Source organism: Opisthocomus hoazin, chromosome 11, assembly GCF_030867145.1.
Source record: "Opisthocomus hoazin isolate bOpiHoa1 chromosome 11, bOpiHoa1.hap1, whole genome shotgun sequence".
Taxonomy (NCBI): domain Eukaryota; kingdom Metazoa; phylum Chordata; class Aves; order Opisthocomiformes; family Opisthocomidae; genus Opisthocomus; species Opisthocomus hoazin.
In genome coordinates, this window is record NC_134424.1 from 18997007 (window position 1) to 19023713 (window position 26707).

The following is a 26707-nucleotide window of genomic DNA, read 5'->3' on the forward strand; positions in this document are numbered from 1 at the left end:
GCATTCAGTTGTAACTTCTTGGCGCGCAGGGCTGATAGATACTTCTGTGAGCACAGACATACTGCCTCGGAGGAGAGTTTTGTTAAGCAGTCCTCAATGTCACCTTCTTCTTGTTAGCTGGCCTTCTGTGAGCGAAGCTTTGGACTCTCTGCTGCAAGCACTGAGTGGATTTGCAAGGCCTGGCAGAAGCTGCTGTCCTGCCTGCTTTCCCCATATGAGCATTGGAGCCAGGCAGCTGCGCTGTGGAGGTGTTTGGGCTGAAGTTTAGGGGTGTGCTTCGTCTTGTGAATTATCTTTGTCATGCAATTATGACTGTAATGTCAAGGAATCCCTGTCTCAACATTGCTTAGTCACTGCATTAATGGAGAAGAAAGTCGTTTTCCCAAAGCAAGGCCTACTAAAACTTGGGCTGCGTTACCATCGCAGCGGCCTTGTGGATCAGAGGAAAAACAGGACAGGGAGGAGAACTCGGCCAACCGTGGATACATAATTCCTTTTTTTGTACAGGCAAATGCAGGCTAAATGAAGCCTTACCAGGACTCCGTTAAGGAAATCCTGGAGCAGCCAACCCGTTGTCGGCAGGCAGCAGTTCGGGGTGTGCAGCTCACCAGTCTGGTACCCGTAGAGGGCACTCCAGGCTTAGGCGTGGGGAGTTCCTGGTGGTTCGGCTGCCTGTTAGTTGTTACAGGGTTTCTGGTGTTTTCTGATCCCCTCCTCTCTCAGATGCTGTGTTTGAAAAGAAATGAAGGCTCATCTGTTCGGTGGCAACAAAAGCGGTCATCTTTTATCCCTTGCAGTTACTGTGTGGGTAGAGTCAGGTTCTCGGACACTGAGCTTTCCTTTTTGCTGGAGGAAAGCTGCCGACAGGAGGGCTCCAGGTCTGTTTGGGAGCATTGTCACAGTTACGCCATCCCCTCTGACCCTCAGGCCACCCAGAATTTACCTGGTCACACCTCTTTGACCTGTTGTGATCTCGTCATGAGATGAGACCCTACGTAGTTCTCTTCTGTCTTGGCTCTGTTATGGTGGCTGTGTCATGAGAACAGTCCGTTGTCCTGTAAGGGGGAGGTAAGCACACTGTAGGGTGAGGGTGCGTGTTTAGCCTGGGAGGCGGCTTAGGGAAAGAAATTACGGGTCTTTGCCATGCTGACCATTTTTTAATAATCACGCAAAAAAGATCATGGCTGCGATCTCCTGTGAAAAGGAAGAAAAAAAGGCTTAGTGGGTCAGACTGTTGGCCCGTCTAGTTCAGTATACTGTGTCTGATCGGGGCTGGTAGCAGATGGTGGGGGCAAAATTACAAGGGAAAAGCTGGGTATGGAAGGATCCCCTCTTCTTTTGACAGTCAGCAGTTAAAGGCTGTTCTTAGACAAAGCTGGATTTCATGCCATCCTGCTTCATAATCACTAATAGATCTGTCCTCCATTAATTTGTTTAATCCTCTTTTAAGTTTGTCTGTATCTAGCATCCATGACATCATCTGACAGCGAATGTTTCTAATTTTGTATTGTAAGTGGGAAAAGTATTTACTTTGCTTCTGGTGCTGCCTGCTCATTTAACAGGAAAGCCCTTACTGCCTAACACAAAAACCATTCATACTCTTTATAACATTTGTAATTTTTAGTCCTGTTGTTGTCTAACCAATTCTTCTTCCACCTATGATTTTTAAGGTTTTAACTTGTATCCCAAATAGATTGTTTCTTTCCCGTAATAACATGCCCAATACACCAAAACTATTGCTGAGTATTTACTTGCAATTGTCAGCTGAAAGGCAGTCATTGTGCTAGGGTGTTCTGCGAAAGCACTTAAGCAAAGATTTGCTCAGAGAAACCTTTCATGAAGTTTAACCTTACTGCTAGGGAAACATAATGATTAACCTTTCAAGAAGGTCAAGCGCACAGAGAAGGGGGAATTTTTGTTTCCTGGCATCTATATGCAAATATACAGATTGCAAGGTGGGGCGTTTCTGCGGTGCTTTGTGTCAAAGCAGTGCACATTTTCTGTGTTAATCAGTGCTAAAAGGGAGCTTTTGATGCAGAATGGCCTTTCATTTCCTTAATTTCATTGCCACAGATGGTTACTTTTCACAAAGGTCAAAAGGTCACACGGTCTAGTGAGTACAGCTATTCATCAGGAGTCAGGAGATTGGCTTTTTTCCGTGGTTTTGCCTGTGACCGTTGTCTCTTCCAAGGAATCTGCTTCTCCTTCCTGCATCGCTGGCTTCCCAGTGTGGGAAGTGAAAAGGATAATGGTCCCCAATCTTGTACGTAGCTTAAGGTCCTTTCTTGAAATACATACCATAGAATGGTTTGGGCTGGAAGGACCTTATAGACTGTCTAGTTCCGAGCCCCCTGCCTTGGGCAGGGACACCTTCCACTAGACCAGGGTGCTCAGAGCCCCATCCCACCTTCCAGGGAGGGGGCATCCATGACTTCTCTGGGCAACCTGTACCAGGGCCTTGCCACCCTCATGGTGAAGAATTTCTTTCTTATGTCTAATCTAAACCTACCCTCTTTCAATTTAAAGCTATTACCCCTTATCCTATCCCTATATGCCCTTGTAAAAAGTTGCTCTCCGGCTCTCTTGTAGGCCCTTTCAGGTAGTGGAAGGCTTCTCTTCTCCGGGCTGAACAGCCCCAACTCTTTCAGCCTTTCCTCTTAGGAGAGGTGTTCCAGCCCTCAGATCATTTTTGTGGCCTCCTCTGAACCAGCTCCAACCGGTCCATGTCCTTCCTGTGCTGAGGCTTCAGAGCTGGACGCAGGATTCCGGGTGGGGTCTCGTATCAACTCCTATGAGGTACAATGAACATAAATGCAATAGTGCCCTATTGACTAGATCAAAAATTCACTGCTATCTATCAAAAGGTAGCTGTGAACAAATGTGCTGAAGTTGGAGCATTGCTGCTGTGGCCTCATAGATCAGATTTTGCCCGTATGATAGGTAATATTTTATCAGTATGTTGAAAGAAGAAAAGATTTTCTGAAAGCAGGCTGTCGCACAGAGGCTGGGGAGTGGGAATTATGAAGGGACCCTCTTGTTGATGTAAAGAAATGAGAATTGCCCTTTGGGCTAGACACAAGTGTTTATTAGGATCATACATGCAGAGACAAATGATGCAGCCTGTGCCTTGTGGCTGAGGCACTTCCCCTGCCGGAGGAGCCTGAAGAAAGGTTGTGGACTCTTACAGATACTGCCTGGCCACAAGCACCCGTTTTCAGTGGGATGCCCAGAAGGCTAATGTGACCCTTGCCTGTGTTAACACGGGATTGCCAAGTACAAGTAGCAGGATTAAATAATCTGTGTACTGCAGTAGTAAAATAGTTGCAAAAATATTATGTGCAGTGATGTTACTGACAGGTTGAGAAGGAAATGGAAAACTAGGTTTGGAGAAGAACCAGTAGGTGGATTAACAGCTGGAAAAATCTGCCTGGTTGTAAAAGACTGTTTAGCTCATCAAAGACAAACTTAGGGGTCAATTACCTGGCACAGGGAGCAGAAATTTGATAACAGAAGTCTCTTTGGTTTCATTGACAAGTGTGTAACAAGCACTATAAGTGCAGTCCAGAAGAAAGGGTGCACATCTTTACCAGAGAGTGTAATTAATCACTGAAACAGCTTAGCAGGAGTCTGTTGCTGGCTACTTTAAAATCAGGACAGGATGTTTTCCCAGGACAGATTTCTTCTTGTTCAAAAGGAAGTGGAGGAAGAAACGGGGATGTTCCTGGCTGACAGGCCAAGATGAACTATGGCAATTTCTCCTGGCTTCCTATGCAAGAGAAAAAGGCTGTACTAGTACAGAAGATTACTTCAAAGTTAGCAATTTCCAGGACAGACTAAAAAATGTAAATTTAAAGCTAAAATCTGTGCTGAAGGCAGGGAAAGCAACAGCTATTTTTTTTAAGTCATGCACAAACCTGTTCCCCAGGTTAACTTAGACGTTCCTAATATGTTGTCACAGATCTCTGTGTTGTTAATAAATACCTTTATTTTTTTGGCCCTGAAGGAACTTACGAAGTCTTTAGCTTTTTAATGTCCCTTTTCTGGCTGAAAGAGGGTCTCTATTTCTGCAAGTTTCAGCTTTTCAGCAGCTAGAGCGGGATTTAGGACTAGAACTGGAGAAAAACAAACTATAGAATGGTTGTAATGGGAGGAATGGGACTCAAGGGGATTCTAACATGAACAGGGGAAAAACAATCCATTTTTTACCTGCCAGCTTCTTTCAAACATCCAAGTAATTGGGATTTCGAAACTAGGGATTAGCGAGCTGGACCAGTGCATCTGTCCAGATGCTGTGTCTGGCAGTGGTCAATGCCAGTATCCGCAGAGAAAGAAACTGCCTTGCTTCTGGAGAGATGTGCTTAGATAGAGGTTTGTGCTGGGCACCCATGCTATGGCCGTTTTACAGTGACTTTGATCCACTCTTCTTGCCTCTCTTGGACACGGCTGAATTTAGATGTGACAACAGTGGTAATTTCTCTTGGGCACTAGCACATCCAGGTTGCAAAGGTTTCTGCCTTTTGATGAAGTCGTTTCTGGGTGTTGTCACAGCCTCTCCTCCAGCAGATCAAACTGCTTGGCATGTGCCTTGACACATCAGGAGATGCCTCTGTTGTGTGACAGAGAAGCCAAACTCCTTTCTCAGTATTAGGTGTGCCTTTACCTGTTTGTCTGTCGCTGCTTCTGCCTAAAGCCGCGTTTTCTTTCAGGATCAGTGGCTCCTGCTGGAGTTATTCTGGTGTTTTGCTTTCTGTGTGTGTATAGGGGGAGTTTCGTGGGCTTTGTCCAACATTTTCTCTTTCCTGCTGTGATGCCAGGCAGAAAAGTCCAGGACAAAAACGCTGTACCCTGCCTGCCCACTGAATGCTGAGCTGGCTTGGTGGCCTGGCTTTGGACAGAGGGCACGTGGCAGTGATCTTCTACAGCCATTGCCATGGAGTTTGGTTTCCAGCTTGGCTTCCTGGTGTTTTGTCATGTGCTGATTGGCAGCCAAGTGGACAAACAGGAGGGGAGGGGTGATTTGGTTAATATCAGATCAGCCTCTATGGAAAGTCCTGGATTCTGAGAAAAGAAGTTTCTGGAAAGCACACAAATAAGTAAAACATTCCCAGGAAGTGTGCAAGAGCAAAGAGGTTACCCAGGTTTTCATGTGTCTCTTGCTTTCCTCCCCCTGTTTGCTAGCCGGGGAAGTTAGAGCCTTTTGCCACCCTGACTCCTACCCCTGGAATCTTGTCTTCCCTGCTTTCCCCAGAGCATGTGGGGCATGAAGAAAGGGTGCTTCTGAGGAATGCAGTGTGAATTTGTGACCCCCTCCTTGCCTTTGCTCTCCTCCCATCCCCCTCACCTCCCTTGTTTTTCTTAGCCTTGTACTTTCAGTCACAGAAATGTCAGTTTTGTTGGACTGTAGCATGATTGCCTGGCCTCTGGACTTCCACACAGCTCTGTAGCCGCTGCTGTACAGTGAGAATCTCTGCTGTTTCCTCCCGAGTGTCTTGGTGCTGAAAGCTGCCTGACCCTGCACTGTCTGCTGGTTGGAGCTGTGCAGCTGTAGAGCTTGTGGTTTGGGTGCTGGCAGACATTGTCCTCACGCTTTCTTTGTGCAGCTGCTGTTCCAAGAAATACAGTGAACAAGAGACCTGGCCACAGGGAGGCAGGGGTAATACCAAGAACCTGTCAGAACATCAGTGTGTGCTGGGGGGGCGGGTTGGGGAGCAGGAGTTGTGGGTGGAAGGGCGAGGCAGACTTGTGGGAAGCTGGGGGTGTTCACAGACTTTTGCATTTATTTCACTCAATGGAGATGTGGGGAACAGAAACCCAAATAAATGACAGTGTGAACTTAGGGTGAATCTGGCAGTGAAGCAAGTCTTCCTGGAATTGGAAGGTGAGAGCAGGCTGCGAGTGGCTTGGCTAAGGGACGAAAGCTTGAGAACCTCTGAGTGCTGCAAATTAAGTAGCATGGGAAGCAAATATTTGTGTCCCCTGTATACGGAACCACAGGTCATAGGTCTCTTCTAGTCCTTGCAAGCTCTTCGTTTGCTAGTCAAGACCAGATATCCTTTTCCCTCCCAAGGATATCGTGCTTTTTTCCCTGTAGAATTTTAAATTCACTTCTGGCAAAGACATGGTGAGTCTAGATACCTTCTCCCCACTCTGCTTCGTGCTAAGCAACAGAATGTAGGTCCCTGAAAACCTGTCACTTGATGCCTGCTTTACCTCTAGCCCAGTGCAATGTAAATACCCTGCCAGATACTTTGCTTTGCACCTAGCTTACCACCCTCACGAATGCACAGGTTTCAGAGGTGGCTGGTGCTCTTGACATTCTCTTGAATATTTCTTTGCACAAAATCATGTAAAATGGGGGAGAAAGGGAAGTTCATTGATTATTGCTGTGCAAGGTAAGTTTGCAACATGCAGAGACGTTGGGATTTAGTCACACTAGTAGCTCTGCAGAGCTGTTCCTAAGCCCAGCCTTTTGCCCTGACTGTTGAGCTCTCTGCCTGCTACAGATGACAAAAGGACCCTGGAGCACACTGGCATTGCTGCTGTGCCGTATAAGGGCGCATGGTGATCCTGCAAGCCGCAGGGGAGAGGACAGCTGTGGGGCAATTTCAGCCATACATATGATTTGCTCCAAGGGCAGTGGCTACTCGGCTCACCTTTCCATGTGACTTCTAGCTCTTCCTCTCACCTGCCTGAGTATCTCTGTGCACCCATCTATTGCATGAAATGTGCCATCTGCCCCTGCAAACAGGTGTCAGCAGCTCCGAGTCGTGGGGGCTGCCCAAGCCGTGTCCAGGACCCTCCTTCCCTTCCACATTGATGCCGCTGCTAGCAAAAGCAAAGAGAGGATTTTAGTTTCGCTCTGGTTTTGTTTGCCGTTCAGTCCCTCTGCTCCTTCTGAAACTGGCTTTTGCTAGGAAAGGAGCTTCTTGTGCAGACCAGGGGAGAAAAGATCTTCAAAATGTTCCATTTCCCCACTCTGATGCAGATATCACACTTGTACCCACATACGTGTACACCAGGCTCCAGGATAAAAGTAGCTTTACCAGTACCTGTAGCACTGGTTAGCAGGATTTTTAGTGTAGGCGGTGTTGTTGTTGACAATAATGATGCATACTGTAACGTTGAGCATTCACCTGATGCAGTGGTTAGCACACTGTGGGCAAATATGGTATCGGGTCACATTTCTAAGATACTTTTTTAATTTAAAATTTTACTTGCCCCTCAATACATCACTTAGGATTTTTTTTTTTATATTTACATTTTTTTATCTACAACAGTAAAAACAAAAAGACAGTTCAAGAGCAGCCAAGCACTGTTTGTATAGATGCTGTGGAGATCTTGTTCTGGTTTTTGACTTCTGCTTTTCCACTCTCACACGACTGTAGGCCTGCCTGTTCCTGGCTGGAGTGTGGGGGACCCATTTCCACAGTCTAAGGTGGTGTCATAGGAAAGGTGTGGCTGAGGCTGCTGGAGCACTGGGTTCGGTGGTCTGCTCTAGTCCTCCTTTGTGAGTTTGGGATAGCCATGGTTTTCCAGTAGCTCATCTGGAAAATGGGAGCTGTGAGGATAAGTGTGCTAAAGGTACTGAAGTGCTTGGCATGTTGCAGGGACAAGGCACCTGAGCAAGCCAATGTGTTTTCCTGTCTTCAGAGACAATAAAGACATGCTGATTGTCAAGTCTCTGTTTTATCCAAAATAGCATTTTTCTGTAGTGAAGGACATTTCTCTCTCTGTTGTATTGAATCCTGTAGATGGTGTGAGTGAAAGTAAGCCCTTTTGGATGGCCTGCCATTTCAGTTTAGAGTGTCAGGTTGTGGAGAATTTGCCTAACATATTCCAAAGGTTAATTACCTAGGCTGCCAAAGTGTTTTCTCTTATTTCCCAGTGGAATTTTTATAATTTCATCTCTCAGTCTGGTGATCAAACTGATAGTTAAGATGGCTTTTAGCAGTGATGGCATTATATTGGCAGATATTTATGCTCTGAATCTGCTCAGTCTGAGGTGATGCGGGACGTCCTACACAATAAAGACCACAGCCTTTGGCCATCTGCTGCTGTTCCAGTTTCTCTGTGTCTGGGATTGGCATCTCTTTTCAGCACCTTCTGCCTCTCTGTTGCTCTCCCCCAGCTGTGGCTCTAGCCAAATTCTTCTACAGAGGCAAGGAGTGTCTGCCTCGCGGGGTGTTTTGTAGTCTTTATGTGAACGCTGTAATGCATGGCCAGAAATACTTCATCTCCCAAGATGAGATTTGAAAGTGGTTCTGCTATTTTCTGCAAAGTGCTGTAATTTGTCAATGTCCAGCGGTGACATCTCAGAGATGATGGTTTGCTTGAAGAAGCACAGGTTTTGGCTGGATCGCTTGCAAAAAGATGAAAAATACTAAGAAAAATCTGAAGAATGCTGTTTCAAAACAATTTTGGATAACTATCATTCATGATTCCTGAAAAAGAAACCTAGTGGCAATGGCAGTGGGGTAACTCTGTGTCATGGTTGCTGGGTTTGCCTGATTCCTTTGCAGATGATGGAGGAATGTGGTTTTCATGTGAAAGCTGCAAGTGAAGAAAAGGACCATGGTATCACAGCCAGTTAATGCAGAATTACAAAATGTCTTCTTCCAGTGCATTCTGTATTGTCTTCTTTCTTTTAATACATACATAATTGCAAATTTAATTCAACATTGAATAATCTGTACTAGTAATTTTTTTCCTAATTTGCCAGTTAGAATACACCTTCTGTTTTGCTTGCCGATTGAATTTATTTCATAAAAGAATTTATTTTCATAATCAGTGAACTTTTTGATTGTAGTGAGATACTAATGTCTGGAAGAGGATGTAGTTTCTTTAGGTTGTCACATTATTTTTAATGTCTTTTAATTTTGAACTGTTATGATAAACATGTATATTATGAGAGAACTAGCCTTTGCCTCAGTAAGAAATGTATGATATAACCAAGACAAGAAGGCAAGGGACTCAGGAAGTAGGGTACAAAGCCTAAGTAATACCACCATCCCTTTTTTTAATATGCATGTGGTAAAAGCTGAAGTCAGTAATATTTAAATAGGAGCTTTGGCAAGCTCTCTTAAAATACTTTTACTGTGGAATGTGTGAAGTAGAAGTTCCATTGAAAACTCCAAGCTTGAAATGACTAATGATAAACCTTAAGGAAGTTAATAAATGGTGACAATAGTTCTACTGTATGGAAAGTTACATTTGGACATTTGTAATCAGTAACTTGTGCTCCTCTGTGATCAGCCTTGGAGACAGATGGCTCTTCTGAGTTACTGTAGAGATTTCCTGGAAATATTTGTAAGTGACCAGAAATGGCTGGTATTTAAAAGAGTGATTTAACGGCTGAGCAGAACTTTTTGGGTGGCTCTTCTGCTGTGGTCTTGGAATCATCAGCACCTGCTTCTACAAATCAGCTGTGGTTACAATCTCTGGGTGTCTCCATTGCAGAAGTGTTTTCAGACTGATTCCGCTGGAGCTGTTAGCTGACAGGGAGAAGTGGGTAGATACTTACTGGGTAGATGAGGTGTTTATTTTTCCATGTTGTTACCTGAGCGCTGGTAGCCCTGTGATGGTTTCCCACAGTGCTCTTGGGAGCCTATAAGAATGTTTTCCTCCATGATTGTCTAGGAAAGGATTCCAAGAGCAGCAACAAGGAATATGATTTTGGAGTGTGTTAGCAAAACTCTGAGTGCAGTGCCAATAATGACATGGTCACCAGGGTGTGGCATTGCCGTGTGGCTCCTCGTACCTGGCTGGGGCTAGCTTAGGTATCAGTCGCCAAACTTGACTTTGCACTGAAGACACACCTCTGAGAGAGGCCTCTCAGAATAATGCCCTCCAGCCCGTGGGCTGCTTCTCATTCCCTCCCCTCATTAGTTTTTGGGTATGAGCACAACAGAGCTCATTGCTGAGGAGCACTGGAGGCTGTGGAAGGCAGAGGGCACAGCCTGGAGAAGCATGAAGGCTGCTGTTGTTGAGTATCTGGTGAGCAAAGGCATGGGCATCTCTGGCTCTTTGCAGTTCAAGAACTGGAGAAGATTTGAGAGGAAACAATGAAAACAGTTGAAGGTGCTTGTTGCTTTGTTGCACAAAAGGCTGTGGCTGTGGAAAGGAGCCTAAAGAAAATTGAGGAGCCAGTGTCTTCCAAAAGGCTGTTGTTGGCAGAGCCAGGCTACTTGAAAAGCAGCAAAGCTGAACACAGCTGAGTTAAAAATGGCAAAGGCTCAGAAATGTTCAAATAAACCAAATCTTTCCTTTTACTTGTGCTTTCAGGCTCTTTCAGCAGGAGGAATCAACAGGCCAAGGGTTCTATTAAAATGGAGCAGTTCGAAGCTGCCTGGCTTTGCGAGGCCCGGACGATGTTGAAAGATGCCTGTTTGTCCATCTCGGACTGTGAAGCAGTGCAAGCTTCACTTCTGTTCTCTAAGCACTGGGTGTGTGCTTGCATGCAGGGGCACAGTACAGTAATATGTTTAAAGGCAGTTTACGTCTTGTGGGAAACCTCAGAAGATAATGTCTGATAAAACAGCCCGCGTCTCGGGTGCGCTGCTGCTGGTAATGTTTCCGTGGGAGCTCATCTACCGTAATGCTTCATTTTTATACCTGTTTGTATTCTCCCTCCCTGCTTACTGCAGATACAAATTGGCCTAGCATGAAGGACGACCAACAGCAACAAATATCTTCATAAAAGCTACAGCTTTGTACAAGGCATCTATTACACTGCACCCCAGTTAGGGTGATACATCCAAGGAAGGGCTTGTGTCCTTATGTACAAGCATACCCAGTTTAGGCTTCTGAAAAAGGCCATTGCTTTACTAATGAGCAGCTGGCCTACCTGCCAGGACGTGTTGCTTTTAAATATTCTTCCTTATGCCAAGAACATGCAAGATTCCTTGTAAAAGTGGAAGGCCAGTAATTTTCCTGGTAACATCTTTAATTTTCAACTGTTGGCAAAATCAAGCTAATTAAAATTTGTAAATTTTGTGAAGCTTTCTTGGTTTACGGGAGAGATCCAAGAGCAGACCTCTCAAATGAAATAAACTAGCCGCCGTGGGAGCGCCTTGGGCAGCGAGGCCTTGTTTTTGTACTGTTGTGCCATGAAAGCAGGAGGATTGCAGGGAGCTGTGAGCACCTGCTGAAGCCGCTAATGCTCTCAAGGCGTTGACAAGGTTTCTGTCTTATCATTTTCCCCAGTGAATGGCAAGGGAATTTGATGCTGAAGACTGAGGGAGGCACATGTGTGCTTCTCTTGTAGTTAGTCACTCATTTTCACAAACCTTAGAACTGTGTGTCTTTGAGACCCCTCCTGCTGTGTTGGATTTCATATGGAATTGCCAAGCGGTTTAAAGTAGAGGAGATTGATGGGAGGGAGAAGATGGTGATGGCAGACACACATACGGATTCAGGAGCACAGATGAAAATCTTAGAGTCAAGAAATTTGAAGTCCAGTCCTCAGACCACAAAGGTGTGAGTCAAAACAGCTAACTTAAAAATTTTTTTTCTTCTTTTTTTTTTAGGATCTTGTCTCTTTAGTTGTGGAGGAAGAATCTCAAAAATGTGAGAAGAATTCAGGCCTCTGCTTCCCCGTTCCTGTCCCTCATCCTGTGATCCTGGAGATGGGCTGTGGCTGTGGAGCAATTGCTCTGAGTCTGTTGTACCAACTGCCACAGGTGAGCCTTTTTCAGTGTTTGTGGTATGATAGATGCCCATGTTACAGGACAATCCCACCCTACTAGTCTTCACTGAGACTTTGCAGACAGACTTCTTTGCTTTGATGGGACTTCAGTAGCTGAGGTTTCTGTCAGTCAGGCTATATAAATTCATGCTATGTAAAAGAAGGATATTTAGGAATTGCTCTCCCCAGTTCTCTGCAGGAGTAGTACAGACATAGTCAGAATGGAAGAAGCCAAAGGTGCTCGTTCTTCAGCTGTCACAGCTCACTATTAATCACCTTAATTGGTGAAGCACTGGTGGGGGTTGGTTTAAGCTAATATCCCAGGCTGGGGACAAGAGGGACTGAGGCATGGACACGCACTCTATTAGTCGAATTTATGGGCCAGTCATCTCTAAAAATCACCTTCCTGTGAATCAGGGGATTTTGTCTTTAGGAGTCTGAAGACTAAATACAGGAAAGGGATTAGCACAGAAGTGTCAGTACTTGGGATCAATATGACAAACATATGTCACACTACCACAACTGCCAAACCACATTTGGAAGTCTTTTGTTTCCTAATAACAGCCCATACCTTTTGAATAGAGAGAAAAGAGCAGGAAGGGCAGTGAGATCTGGGTGACCAAAGCCCTGCTTGCCCCCAGCTATTGTGGCGTCTAACATGCTTACTGTAGGTAAACAGAGAAATAAATCCAAGATCTCATTGCTTGTGGTTAAGAGGAAAATATTCTCCTTTCCCCAGAATCGCAGACGAGCCAGTTCCTTCTTGTGAATGGGAACTGCTGTGGCCAGCACCTTCTCTTGTAGGAAGTGTAAGGCTTGGTGGGTAAGAGTTAGAGATTGATGCCTGTGTTCCTCCTCCCAGTGACCTGATATAGTTAATACTTGAGCTTCATGACTTCAAAGTACATAATTACTCTTATTTCCTGAGCTGTACTGCATGCTCTTTTCCTTGCCTGTTAAGTTAAAGAGCTGTGTCAGTCTGTCCCTGTAACTGATAACTGTCCTCTCCCAGCTGACTAACACAGACTGCTGTGTCCAGAGAAATAAGGAGCCTTGACTGATTAGAGTTAGTGGTGGCCACACTGACAGCTAAGTGGACTTTCCACTCTGTGTGATCTCTTTAGCGTTTGAGGCAGAATTAGTCCCCCTAGGAATGATGGCCAATCATCTCAAAACGCAAAGTAATTTCTTTGAGCATGCTTTATGTAAATGCTTACGAACATCTGTGTTTAGAAACATGGTGTGACTCCCTTATTGTCAGCTGAGCTGGTTTGGTCAGGAGCCTGTCTATTTTGGTAGGCTGCTGGCAGTGTTGCAGAATGCCTGCTGTCACATTAGTGGCCTTACTAGAGGTGACTCATGATCCCATCAGTGCCCTGAGATGCATTCTTCATGAGCTATGCCTGTCAGGAGCCGAGAGTGAACAGTCAATTGTCAGTTTTTATTTTGCATGTCCCTTTTTGCAGAACATGTCTGCTCAGGAACCTTGATGTTGTAGTACTTGTTTCTGTTTTCTTTCTGTCCCAGAGCCGAGTGATAGCCGTGGATAAAGAGGAGGCTGCTGTGGATCTCACCAGGGAGAATGCACATAGGTACAAGCCCACATATTACCCATTTTTTTTAAATTGTTTTTTGAGAAAGACCAGGAGTCCTCAATATTTGGACATGTGGTTCATATTTATCACCACTGGAAAGCAGAAAATGTTTAATTGTTTGAACTCCTGGAGTCTGTAAATATTGAGAAAAAATGCTTGTATTTACCAGAGTATTTTTTTTCTTTTGACTTGTGAATGTGCTTTGCAAAGACAGCAGCCTAAATAAAACAATAGTACTTAAAATGCTGTCTGTCAAGCATTTTCAAAACGTTTCATGGTAACTACTCTTACTGCTTGCTATGAATGTGTGAAACTCAAGGCAGCAGGTAGTAAGGATGTATATATCACTCAGGAGGTTAAGGACAAGTATAGCCTCAATCTCTCTCTGGCTCCCTACATTGTTATTGCCATGCTTGTTTCTGCCATTGTTCCTCTAGATACACACTTGTACACTCAAATAGCACCTTCACTCTGATATGCTAGTGTGGTATTCCTCAGCATCCTCCTTGCAGTCTTGGGTTTGGTGAGAATGGTGCTGCTGGATTTTGTGCTGTTTGCACGACACCTGCACTGTGGCTGGGTGTTCAGAGCTGCTGAATCAAACATCTTGTGCCTGAAGTCAGAACAGCTCTGTATCAGGATGACCCTGTCCTTCCTAGTAGCTCTGCTTTCTCGGTTGGAAGTTCCTGGGTTCTTCTTAACCCAGGTTATTCTGGGTTGTCACTAACGTAGCCAGCACCAGAGCTAGAATCTCAGTATGCTTGTGAGTCCAGGATCTCAGTCTCTGCAGACATTGTAAAAGGTACAGAGGTCTAGTATGTATTCATATCCTCAGAAACTGCTGGGCCCTAGGCATTAATCAGAGCAGTCTGAGAGGATTCCTATTCCTACTTCTTAGGTAGTCTGGTACAGCTGGGAGTCGAAGTGGTGTTCATTAACTGTCATTTCTGGCTGCAGCACCCATGTACCCTTTTTTCCCAAGCTGCTGCCTGCACTGGGGCTACAGAGACGGGCTATTTCTGTTTCTGGCTGCACTGAGCTGCATCTCTTCACTTTTTGCCACCCAGTCCCAGCTCTTAGGTGAGTCTGAAGTGATGTGTAGGAACAAGCCCTTCCCAAACTTGTCACCTCACTGTTACCCTTTGCCTCCTAGTCTAGTTATAGGGAGTGGGGAATAGAGATCTCCTCCTGATGTGTGACTGTCAAACCAAGTTCTGTTGCTGTTTTTCATAGATATGGTAAAACCTGGCCAGATCTTCGCCTCTGTGGTAGGTTAGTGCTCTGGCATCTGGGAAGAATCATCTTGCCTATTAACATTGCTTGTTGGCTCAAGAGTGGCCAAGGGAGTGCAAATGCAGTACCAGAGAACCTCGTATTTCTCTGTGGATATTTTCACTGTGTCCTTGTGATCTTGTCCATGGCCTTGTGCCCTGTGGCTCTTGGGAGAGAAGCCAGTAGGATAAGCTGTGTTACTGCTTGACTGAAGCCAGCTTGGTTCCTGCCTGCTTTTCAGAGCTCCCTTAGCACAGCTGTGTTCTCTAGATGCTTAGGTGAGTCTTACTAAATCAATCCCAGTGCCAGATGGCCCATCTGGGCACATTGCAGACAGATTCAAGAATCCCTCCCTTTCTTGATGTCTGTGCATGCTGACAGGGCAGTACCGTAGGCCCTCAGCAAAAGCAAGCAGGACTTGGGTGGAAGGCCTTGGTCGCAGCATGCTCTGTGAACCCTGTTGGGTAGCCCTGAGGTTACACTGAAGAGCCGAGAGGAAATCTCTGCCACTGTGGTGGGTCTCTCGTGAAAGGAGAGAACATACTGGTGAGAGCTGGGCAGTCTTGTTTTCTCTAGACGTTGACTGCACTGAGGACAGGAGTTAGGGGACGGTGCAGACTCTCTGCCACAGTGTGCTGTTGCTGGTCTGGGAACGGCAGCTGCTGTGGGAGGGTTGGAGTCTTTTCTCCAACAGCAGATCTTGACCAGCCTTGTCTTTCTAACTTCGAAAAGTGCTTCCTCTGACGCTGCTCAAATGTCTTCACAAAAGCCGGAAGCAAACCTGGTGAGAAAAAAAGTATTTTGATGGGTGGACCACGTAGATGAGGAATTAGAGGTTCTGTTCCTTCCTTGCTGTCTCACGCTCTCTATTTCTGTGACCTTTCCTGTAGTGTCAGGCTATCACCAAGCACCAAGGCTACTTTCAGACTGGCTTCTTTTTCCTGTCCCAGGAGGATCAAGGGAGCTTTGCTCAGGATTCCTAAGATTGAAGGGGATCACTGCTTCGGCTGTTTTCCCCTGGCAGGGACCATATTCTGTAGCAAGCTGGGAGCTGGGGACAGATCGTGCCAGGTTGTGGCAGCCTGGAGCACCGTAAGCACCATCCAGTGGCAATCTCAAGGCTGTTCTACCCTGGATTAGTGTAGTGAGTCGGAGAGAGATCAGAATCTTGGCCAAGATTTCTCCATAAGAAATACCCAGGCCTTTATAGACCTGTTTCTTAAAAATAGCAAGCCAGCATGCTTCCTTGCTCACTTGTCACAGGTAAAGGAGAGGTGTTTGTGTCTTCTGGTGCCTTCAGGGGTTCTGCTGCTGTGAGCACCCTGGGGACGTCTGGCTGCAGATGAAAGTCGCTGGCCATAGCTTATGTTTCCCAGTGAATGTGCACAGAGATGTCAGGGGCGAGAAAGATCATGAGTTAGAGACCAGTACCTGAGAGATCCTAGTGTGTATTTTAAATACATTATACTGTATAGTTTGTGCATGAGCTATCCCTGAAGGAGTCCCTTTTCCAAGCTCTGTCTAGCACAGGGGTTCTGCTGGAGTGCGTGTGCTGGCCTCCCAGTAGCATGCAGTAACATCTCATCACCTTAACATTGGCATGTGAGATGAGATCCAAAGATGCTTGGAAACAGATGCCAGAACACTGTTAAGATCTAGGTTATCAAGGAGGCTGGAGAATGAATGTGCCAAACATGAGCGTGGTGTCTCCACTTATAGTAGCAGGTTTATGTGTTTGAAGCAGGTGATTTTGTTGTGGGATTTTTGGGGGTTTTGTTGTTTTGTGGTTTTTTTGTTTTTTTATTTTCCAGGGATGATGAGCTTACCTGGGGGAGGCCTTTGAGATGTAGTTAATGTGCAGCAGCATGGGGGAATACTGCTGTACGTATGGCAAGCGGTGAGACGTATAGGTTTTGGGTGCACAGGAGCTGCACCCTAGAATCACCACGGGTGCACAACGTGCTTTGAATTTTGTTCCTTGGGCAAAGAGCAGATCCTAGTCTTCCCTTACGGCTTGGGAGGAATCCAGCTTCAGTCAGTGGGGTAGGATATGTGTGTATCAGAGCAGAGATGAGATATCTATTGATCTGTTTATAGAATGTGCTGTTCATGAATCCACACAAACACGCCTCCTAATCTTTCTTCTTTCTGTTCTTGCATCTGGAATTTTACAGGCTGCAACTCCACGAGAGGATCCATGTCCTACACCATGATGTTTCATACAGTAACTATTTTCACTGTTTTAATCTCCCTTGTCTTTCTCCTTTTTTACTTTGATGTGGGAGGCAAGCATGAGAGGCAGCTAAGGGACCCCGTTGGGATCAGGCGTTGGGAGGGTGTTGAAATTAGTAAGAAGTGAGGTCAGAAAGAAGTGAGCCAGTGAAGCTTTTTGCTTCAGAGATTTCCAGGCCAGATAATTGGCTGAGAGAAGTCCCTGACTACATCAGAAGCTGAATTGTTCCTGACTTCAGGTGTCTGAAGGTTGTGTCTGAGCAGGTAGTCCAGGTGCTCTCTAGTGTTACTGGGGAGAGGCAAATACACACACAGGGTAACTCATTCCATGCTGACGTGGATGCTTTAGATAAACATGTATGTACCTGTCTCTCAATTGATGTTGGAGGGAGCCCAGATATTTGGCTTGGGTTAAATGCCCGGCCTTATTAATCTGAAATTAGGTGAACTGAACCAGGGAGCGGTACCTGTTGTCTTCCCCAGACCAGGCTGAAGCCAGTTAAAACTGCAGTTTAGTGAGGCTTATCTAGTTAGGTAGATACGTGCTCAGCTGTTTCTTAGCCAGGAGCTGTAGAACCAGGAGCTCCAGCATTGTAGATTCGTTAGTGCACCTTTCTGACACTTGTTTTTGACAGCGTGCTACCTCTGAGGGGTATGTCTGCACAGTCTGCTGTCTGCAAATCTGTTTGTGCTGCCCGTACTCCAGACAGCAGTAAGCCAGCCAGCTCCAGTCCAGAAGCCCCGTAGCTGTGTTGGCAGTGCCTCCGCATGGGTTAGCCCTGTGCCAGGGGGCTGGCCTGAGGACAGTGCCACACTCGCATGGTTACATGAGGTCTGATTCAGGGCTGGCATGTGTCAGTCCAGAGAGCAGCATGAGCGTAGCGAGCTGAAACTTGTCTGCAGAAGAACAAACCGTGAGATGTGTCGATGCTGCTGAAAGGGCCTGGCTCTTACTCATTCGAGGTTCTTCTGCAGCTCTGATAAGAGGAAGGGCGTGCATCCCGACAGCTGGTCTGAGCTCCCCCTTAGGTCTCTGTGGGCTCTTTCAAGTCCGGTTGTTGCTTTGGATCCAGATGGGCACAGAGCTCCAGAGCATCAAGTTCCTGTGCTTTGTAACATGTTGATACGGAAAAATTATACTTTGCCTGTTCTTAGCTTTGTATCACTGTTTGCATTCAAGGTGGGAGAGTGAGCAGGCCAGGCTATCCCAGAAAGAAATAGGATAAAATTTTACTAGAGAAAAGCAGAGCTGAACACGCATGGGCGTATGTCTGGAAAGATAGTTTCCTGGACAGGATTTTGCCACTGAGCTTATAGAGAGGATTGCAATGGTTGAGAGCTGGTTGTGATTCTTTTTCTTTTCTAGGTTCTGCTAAGCAGCTGCTACTCTGGGGCCCTGTGGACTTCATAGTCAGTAACCCCCCATATGTCTTCCATGAAGACATGGCTTCCTTGGACGCAGAAATCCTCCGGTAATCATACAAATAGATTTTTCTTCTTCTGTTCCTTGAAGCAAAGTTTTCTGTCTGCTTCCTTATACTATACACAATTGCATGCAGAACGTGCAAATGTAGGATATATGTATGTGGTGTAGGTATGTTTATATGGTATATTATAATACAGTGTTACTTTGACAACTTCATACAGGTCTGAAATAATATCAAACTATTTTAAATATTTATAAAAATAGAAAAAGCACACACTTTGAAATTAACAATTTTCCGATCTAAAACTGCACCAGAGCAGATTCTGAAAGCTGAGCTTTCTGCATGCTGGTTCAGTCTGCTGGGTTAGAAGACAGTCCAGAATAGTTGTTGGTGTGGTTGAAATAAAGTGAGTGATCACTTGATGTACAACCCACTCTCTCCCTGTCCAGCTAGCACAGAGAGAGCAGGTCCATGTGTTGGAACTGCGAGACCCTGGCTGCAGTTGGCTCATCATTTTCAGGAAGAGTCCAGGGGGTGTTTTCTGCTTGTCTTCAACGTGGAGTTTCTCAACCTAGTGGTAGCTGCCACCTTACTCTCTGTATTTTACGTAGAAGCTATGAGTGCTGTCACCTGCTGTAGGAGTACTGGAGTTCAGGTGTGTTAGGTGCTCCTTTCTCCGTGGAGTGTGGGGCAATGCATCCTCAAGGGCGTGGCCCGTGCCACATGAATTGCTGTTAAATGTCATCTTATTCCCACGCTCCAGCTATGAGGACCTCAATGCACTGGATGGGGGAGATGATGGGATGGGAGTCATCAGAACAATTCTGACGCTGGCTCCTTCTCTTCTGAAGGATTCTGGGTAAGCACTGTTCTATGTTTGAATTTCATGTCTTTTGCCCATTCAATTCTATAACTCTGTTTTCATACAGGAAGGGGCAGAGGGAAAATAGTTGCAAAAATGTGGCTGTGTCCCCCCATCTAATAGTAGCACCTTAAAAAATGTCATGTGTCTTCAGCAAAATTAGCTTGAAATTGATTAATAAAGGGATGTGAGCCTTCTTTGACCAGTGGTAGTGTTTCATGGTCATTAGTGAAGTGAGATTCTTTAAAGGTCAAAGCAGCAACACAGGGAACATGAAAGAGAGAAGCAGAGAAAGGGGGGGGGGGGGGGAAGGAAGCTTTCTAAGCAGAATATCTGATTGAAGGAGAAGCAATGTAGAACTCTGTGAGAATGGATGTAGATCTCTGCTTCCCTCCCAGCCTTTAATTAGGGGAAACTTGTTTATTGTGCCAGGATACAATGCTGAATATCCCAGGAGAAAGAAGATCAGCCGGGGATGGTTTCTTAAATATTAAATTTCTCCATAGTTCATACTCAACACTGACTGTTCCGATTCTCTGTCATGTGGAATACGTTTTGTGCTTAAAGATCAACATGCTGATACCCATAAGTCTGTTGTGCCACAACATTCATATATCCTGTTGAAAATTCCTGGCATTTTACCAGCATAAGAGAGGTCATTGAAAATCTGCTGGCTGGAGAAGAGGAACAGGAATATTGAAAGACATAGTGCATGCAAAAGAATTCATTCCTCATGCTTTGCATGACCACAAGAGCAGAAGATGCTCCTCAGAACTTCCCAGTAACAGAGATTGGTCCCATGGGGTTGTTAGGATTATTTTTTTTCATTCCCTTTTTGCTTGTTTTATAAGGTGGAGCCCCCATTGATGTGGGGAATGCTTTTTAAGGTCAAGAGTAAGATCCACACCCAGCTTGTAGTTAGTTTGGTGAATTTATAGGGAGTATTCAGTGTGGGACATTTTAGGAATTCTCAGGAGAGTGTATGATTAGGGCTTGGCCTCTGTTCTTTGCCTGTTAAACTTGTATCTGGCTGTGCTGTCACAGGCTGTAACCAGTTCCATCGTCTCCATGTGCCTGTAAGCTAGGGTGGTTCTGCCTTGTCGCTGGAGTAGGCTCCGAAATGGGCTGGTGTCAGAAAGCCAGGCTGCAGCAGAGATGGAAATAACCCTGCAGCGTCCAGGCCTAGACCTGGTGCGCTAACTGGGGCTGTCCGATTAGTTCCCTTATCGCTGCTGCACTCTCCGTTGTACAGTCCTCTGTGTAGGTCTGAATGCTGGTGGTGTTTTCATAACTGATCTATAGAGACATTTACTGTGGGAAAACGTGTGCACTAGCTTGTACTTTGTGACTTTCACTACTGGGACTTACTGTTACCCTGCTTATACAAGGAGTAACTTCATGCTCGCAGTCCAGTGCTCAGTGTTCATGCCATTCACATAATAAAACTTCATTCTGGCCTTATATCTTTGAGGGCTTCAGAAAGACAGAGCTGGTGGTATCTCTGCATGGGGTTCGGAAAGGTTTCTTACATCTTAATACAAGGGTTTAACTTGCTCACACAGAGTACCATGAGAATTCCCCCCAGGGTCAACACTTGCTCCCCCTGAAGGAAGCAGTTGGGATCTGCATCTTAAATGGACAGCTATGATCTGTTTTAGGATTAGTGGATTGCAGTGTGTTTGCTGACCTTCTCATTTCCTGCACTGATAGGAGTCATCCAGAAAGAAAGACCTTAGTTTTTGTCAGTTTAGCAACCTAAATGTGTGCATCTCCCCACTTGCTACTCCCAAATGTGTCCTTTCAGGAGTGTGTTTCTGGAAGTTGATCCCAGACACCCAAATATGGTGGAGAACTGGCTACAGGCACACCCCAACTTACTACTCGTTCTTCATGCTGTTCACAAGGACTTCTGTGGCAAGTAAGTCTTTTTTTTACCTTCAGATTTTTGCTTCAGGTATAGGTCTGTGTCCTTTGTAGATTACTTCCCTGCAGCCTGATGTGGTGAAGGAACTCAGCCAGAGGCAGTCCATGGCTGAAGCCAGTCTTTAACAAACAGGGGCTCCTGCTGAGTATCTCAACCTTCTCGTATCCTGACATAGCCTGACAAGCGTGTCCAAGTCAGAAATTCAGGTGCAGATAAGCATTTCTGATGGGGTGACTAGCTCTGGTGAGATTATTGGTGTTGGAAAATTTTTTTCCTGCTTTTATAGGATGGAGGTAGAGCCATGTTCTCCCTAGCAAGACTTAAAGCTCTGATCATTCTTTTGCCCACAGGCCTAGGTTTCTGCACATCCAAAAACGAAGCAGATGACAACTGTACCAGAAATAACTCTTCTTGCAGTATGCTTTTTACTGGTGAGCCCTGCTGACCAGCTTGCTGAAAACCCTGCGTGGCAAAAGGAATCTCCACTTCATTCCCCCATGCGCTGAACTCTCCGTGCAGTGGCAGACCCCCTCGTTTCCTGATGCAGACTCCAATCAGAGATGGAGATGTTCAGCAGAGCATGTAGAAGTGTTTCACCTTCCTTGGGGAACTTCATGCAACTTCTTAGTTTGCTCTGCTAAAGTGACTCATTAATCTCGGGACCCGATATGGAAGAGTTCACAGCTCGAGATATTTCATTAAAAATACAACTTCTCAACATGTCAGATCACCCATTTGACCTAGAAAAAGTTGAACTGTTATTTTTTTTGGCCTTGAGATAAATTATATAGAATGTGTACAGATTGGATGCTAGGTATAAACTCTGGCTGATGTCGGCACATGGATTTGCTGGTATAATGGGACATGACTAACCTGCACGCTTCAAATGCGGTTCTGTTCCAGGATCCTGATGCTATGGAGTAGCTCTCCAACCGCGAAGCAGCCTTCGTTTCCCAGTCCGGCTGAGTGACGTGTCGTTGAAGGATCAGTGCACGTGTTACGCCGTCTGAACCTACAGCACCTGACGCTTGGTGGACGCTGCCAGGAATGATCAAAACATTGTAGTAAAGATAGGGCTTTATATCAGTGTACTTACAAGAACTGCTGTGCAATTATGTTTTCAAACGTGCTAGCAGACCTGAATAAACATCTGGCACATGCACATTGCTTCTCGTAGTAACAGAAATGCCTAACTGCCATGTAAGGCATTTAAATGCAAGACTTCACAAAGGTGGCCAGAATCACTGCTCCAGTTTTGCAGACGGAAGTTGAAAAACAGGACGCAAAATGACTAGTACAAAATTTGACAACAGGCTGAGTTTGGTGTAGGACCCAGTCTCTTGACAGCTGTGGGACTAGCTGAGGTCTGTTTCTTTGGGGAGGATGACTCAGAGTAGGGCTGCCTGAAACAACACCGAGAGAAGTCCCTGAAATGGACAGTCGACATCATGACATTATAAATAATGGAAGATTTAACTTCAAGCTGCTGCTTGGTGGTGGTGTTTCCAGAGTTGCAAGTTCCCTTCCTGACCATAGCTAGCCAGGGAAGAAAGGAAAGAAGGCAAACTGAAAGATCATGGTCTGCCAGTCTAGTGTGGAAGCAGTTGCCAGGCTAGTGGAGGTGAGCACTCGGGAGAGGCTGCAGGTGTCCAGACAGTGAGAGGTGCTGTCGGGCTCTCTGTCCAGGTGGAACTGGGAGTGTCTAGCCAGAAGTGTTAGGTAGGAGTTGGATCAGCAAACTGCATCTGTTTGGAAGGCTGCAGCAGATTTGGGGGGGGGGCTTTACATGAGCACTAATACATCTAGTCCCTTTCCCCTCTACCACACTTATGTGCCCCGCTCTCTCATTTGTTTTTTAACTCTTGAACGTTTGCCCTGCTTTTGCACAGATACCTGAGCTCTCTCTGATGTAGCAGTGCTCGGGTCTCCAGCTGCATCCCCCCTCCACCCGCTGGGCTTCTACAGCTCTGTTCGCAGACTGGCCCTTCACCCGCTGTACCACTAAGCCCTGTGTTTATCCTCCGCACTGCTCTACGCATGCCAGTAGTTTGCCGCGTCCTGTACACTCTTGAAGTTATGAGCCTTCTCTGGACAGCAGTAGCTGCCATGGTTAGACACAGTAGAGGAAATCTAGGGGAGGAGAGAACTGAAAAGGTTCAGCTGAAGGGCGCTTGATCCTCGGTTTGGAAATAAAGTTCCAGCACAGCTGATTTCTGGCAGTTTTGCCTGCTAGAGCCATGAGTACAAATTGTAGTCAAAGAGGTGTTGTTTGGTTTGTTTTTTTAAATAATAGTTTGGGGTCTTTTTTAAAGTTTAGTTTGTCAGACTGATTTCTTTAAGGAGAGTTCAGTTTTCATCTGGGTGTCAGCAGTATCTGTGTGTGAAATGGTAACATGCACAGCTGGCTTCTGCGGGATACTTTAAAAACTGGATAGTTTACTGGCTTACAAGAGTGTTAAATGGCATCGTACTGCATTCTGCGAGGGGTAGGCTGGTGCCCTGCAGCAGGCTAGAGTTTGATCTCCCTCGGAGAACGCTGGTGGCTGGGCTGCAGAAGGCAGCGTGCCTTGTCTCGGAAGCATCGATCAATCACTGGTCAGAGCTCCGAGCAGGATACTTTCTCTGTGAGACAGACTGTTGGTCTAATCCGGTAGGACAAGTGTTAAATACCTATATTTATAATGGAAGCAATAATAAAAACGCTTGCATTTCTGTGGGTTTGCGCTGTGTAGTGGTTACATGTCTTGGAAAATCACATGGTGCTGCTGACCTTCTCATAAATACAAGAATGGATAAAAATTGTTCCTCCTCCCAAGAGGCTGAATTTATTTGTCAGACTCGCATCTGAGGGAATGTGCTGGTGTGGTACAATGTGTTCCTCAGCTCTTTACGCATGTTGGCCGAGGCTCATTTTGGTACAGAAGCACTGCAAGGCTTGTTGGAGATGGTTTTGAGGAACGACAGGCCCTCACAGCGTCCTTGCCAGAGCGCTGGGCCGTGTCTGTGCTGTCTTTGTCGCTGGCCCCGGCACTGTGCTGTGCACATGAGCTCTCTGCAGGGGCACAGCTGCGCCCTGAAGCTGCTGAAGGCTGGTGCTTCAGAAGCCACCAAAGGCTGGTGCTTCAGCCGGTATTTTGGATAATCCAGTGTCTGGCACACATTTAGTTTTCAGGGACTTAGTGACTCTTTGGAACTGTATGGAAGTGGTGATTTGTTTCCTGAAGTGATGCTTTTGGAGGGGGGCTTCGTTTTCCTCCAGGACTTTGAGCGTGTGGCTGTGCATGCTCAGGCCCGTGTCTGGCAGAGCGGCCCGGTGCGAAGTGTCTGCTGGGGGGTCCCGTGCCCGTCGCCCGGCAGGAGCTGGCGGGAGCTGGGCCCGTGGCAGAGCCCTGCAGATGGAGCTGTGGCCCCGGCGGAGCCCCGGCTGTGCCGGAGAACAGCCCTGCCCCGGGGTGCGGGGTGCAGGAGAGCTCAGCTCGACAGGGCTGCAGCGACGAAGGGGGGCTTGAACCTCTGTTCCTGTGCCAGTAGAATGGAGCTTTGGTGCGGGGATCCTGTGGGGAAGCTGAGAGGGGACCTCATGGCTGTGGTACAGGGCTGGGGTTGCACCTCCTGCTGTTAATGGGAGGCCTGGAGCCTGCATTAGTCCATGGTTTCGAACAGTCCTTTATGCTGGAGGACAGAGTACCATTCTTGTCCTGGTGTAATGTCGGTGTAAGCACCCTGAAGTGCAAGTAACCACCTGTGTTTTCAGTTTTCCACCCAAGATGTGGGGTGAAAAGGACTTTCTCAGGGATCTTAGAGAGTCTAAAAAATGTGCTTGTCCTCACAGTGCTCTCAGCTGAGCCTGTGCTCTTGCAGGGGTGAGGCTCCTTTCCAGGTGAGGAGCTGAGACAGAGTGACTCTCTTTGGGTGACACAAGAGATCTCTGGGGACCCAGGTGACTGAATTTGTGTAGGTTACTGGCCAGCACTCAGTTCCTTGATGTAGGGCCATAGAGTAAAGTAGGCTGGAAGACAGCATGATCTAATTGTCCAACCCAATTTCCCTGTACAAGTAAGAATCAATGTGGCTTACATCATTCCTGACAAATCTTCGCCCAGCCTGATCTAAAAGCTCTCCAATGCTGATAAGGACTTTGGCATGCAGTCTGTTCTGGTGCTTTGTTGTTCTTACTGCTAGAAAGTTATCCTTTGTACCTAATCTTCCTGGCTGCCATTAAAAGGGAGTACTTCTCCTGTCTTGAGGTGGAGAACAGCTGACTCCTTAGAGCAGCTTCCGTGTGGTAGTCTGTTCCCGTGTTTCTTCAGTCTTCATTTCTGAGGAAAGAACACCAGCATTGCATTGTTTCTGTAGGGTGCATGCACGTCTTTCCCTCTCTGCTTGAGAGATGTAAAGGGGGACCAGGTGAGCTGAAGGGCAGTGTGCTTCGGACATGTTGCAGGTGATACTTGTGCCTTATGGTGACTACAATAATAGAGCTGCTACAGCGCATCTTACTACAGGGAAGGAGTCATTGCCCAAGCATCGAAGACCAAGCCAAAACTTGCATTAACATTTTGTTTGTCTGGGCAAGTTTTCAAAAGCTGTATTTAAGTTTTAATAAACTACTATTTCTACTCCGGGTTGCATCCAGAGGGACAAATACCCAGTGAGAGAAGGCTTCTCTCACAGTCAAGAAGATAATGAGATACCGAGAGAGACTTTATCCAGTTTCCAGCCTATTTCCTTTTCCATAGATGTTCTGATATGCTTTAAGTGTCACAAGTTTCAGATGTTTCTCCATGTAGAGGGTTGTGTCACAGTCCTTCTCTGTTTCTTTTGCCTGGCAGCTGCTTGCAAATCTCAGCGTGATCCATCCAGTCCCCAGTGAACACAGGAGGCTTTTCATGTGCTACCATCCTGCAGCCCTGGGATCATGGCCAAAGCATGCTCTGCATTCAGCTGTTGCAATTGGAGCAGGTAGCAGAAGTTACTGTAGCCTCAAGGATATTCTAAAGTATGCCCTAATTGCAGAATCAGACCTGTACCCAGCTTTCTCTTGCCTTGCATTCACCTCTCTGGTTGTGCCAGGTGGGCTTAGGCTGACGTGCTCCATGTTCCAAGAGTCTGTATCTGAACCGTACCCAGGATTTGCCCTCGGGCCTGGAGTAGTCTCTTGTAAGTGTGCCTGCAAGCAGGAGGTGGTGTGACCAATATGGTTGCTCTGCCCCTGGACTCTGTGATCTCACCCGTCAGTGCCACAGCGGGTCTCGCAAAAGAGCCTTCTAAGGGTAGAATAAAAGTAGAAGTGGTTTGCTAAATTGCCTGCTCACATTACTTGAGGTTTTTGATCCCATCCAGAGAGGGTACATAAGAGTTCTGTTACCCCCTGGGTGGGAGGAATGGAGCAGACCAGGGAACATGCTAGTAGGAAGAGAAATGATCATGCTAACCTATGTGTGCCGTGCTGAACTGAATGCCCTGATGGTTTTCCTTCTGGGTGGGATCCTGGGATCAGGCCTGTGGGGAATATGGTGTGTGCAGATGGACTGGAGTTTCTGCAAAGTGTGCTCTCAAGCAAACTGCTTTAGATTTCTTTCTCCCATGCTTGAGGAAAGACATCCACATGCCTGTGGATTTCAGTGTGGGGACAGAGTGGGTAGCAATGACAAAGAAGGGGGAACTGTTTGCAGTGGTTCCTCCCCACAAGCAAGGCCTGAGTAATTTCAG

At 46.2% G+C, this 26707-nt stretch overlaps 1 protein-coding gene across 6 annotated transcripts in view; it reads left to right on the plus strand.

Annotated features, from left to right (window-relative positions):
• Window positions 1-23768, plus strand: part of HEMK1 (HemK methyltransferase 1, mitochondrial release factors N(5)-glutamine) — a 34014-nt gene extending 10246 nt beyond the window's left edge. For all 6 annotated transcript variants that reach the window (XM_075432378.1, XM_075432373.1, XM_075432375.1 and 3 more), the window contains 8 exons: window positions 11526-11678; window positions 13211-13275; window positions 14236-14358; window positions 16725-16774; window positions 18149-18254; window positions 18973-19068; window positions 20876-20989; window positions 21346-23768. In XM_075432378.1, coding sequence (XP_075288493.1) covers window positions 11526-11678; window positions 13211-13275; window positions 14236-14358; window positions 16725-16774; window positions 18149-18254; window positions 18973-19068; window positions 20876-20989; window positions 21346-21382 — 744 coding nt within the window. In that variant the 3' untranslated portion in view covers window positions 21383-23768. The remainder of the gene's footprint in view (window positions 1-11525; window positions 11679-13210; window positions 13276-14235; window positions 14359-16724; window positions 16775-18148; window positions 18255-18972; window positions 19069-20875; window positions 20990-21345) is intronic.
• Window positions 23769-26707: the final 2939 nt, after the last annotated feature.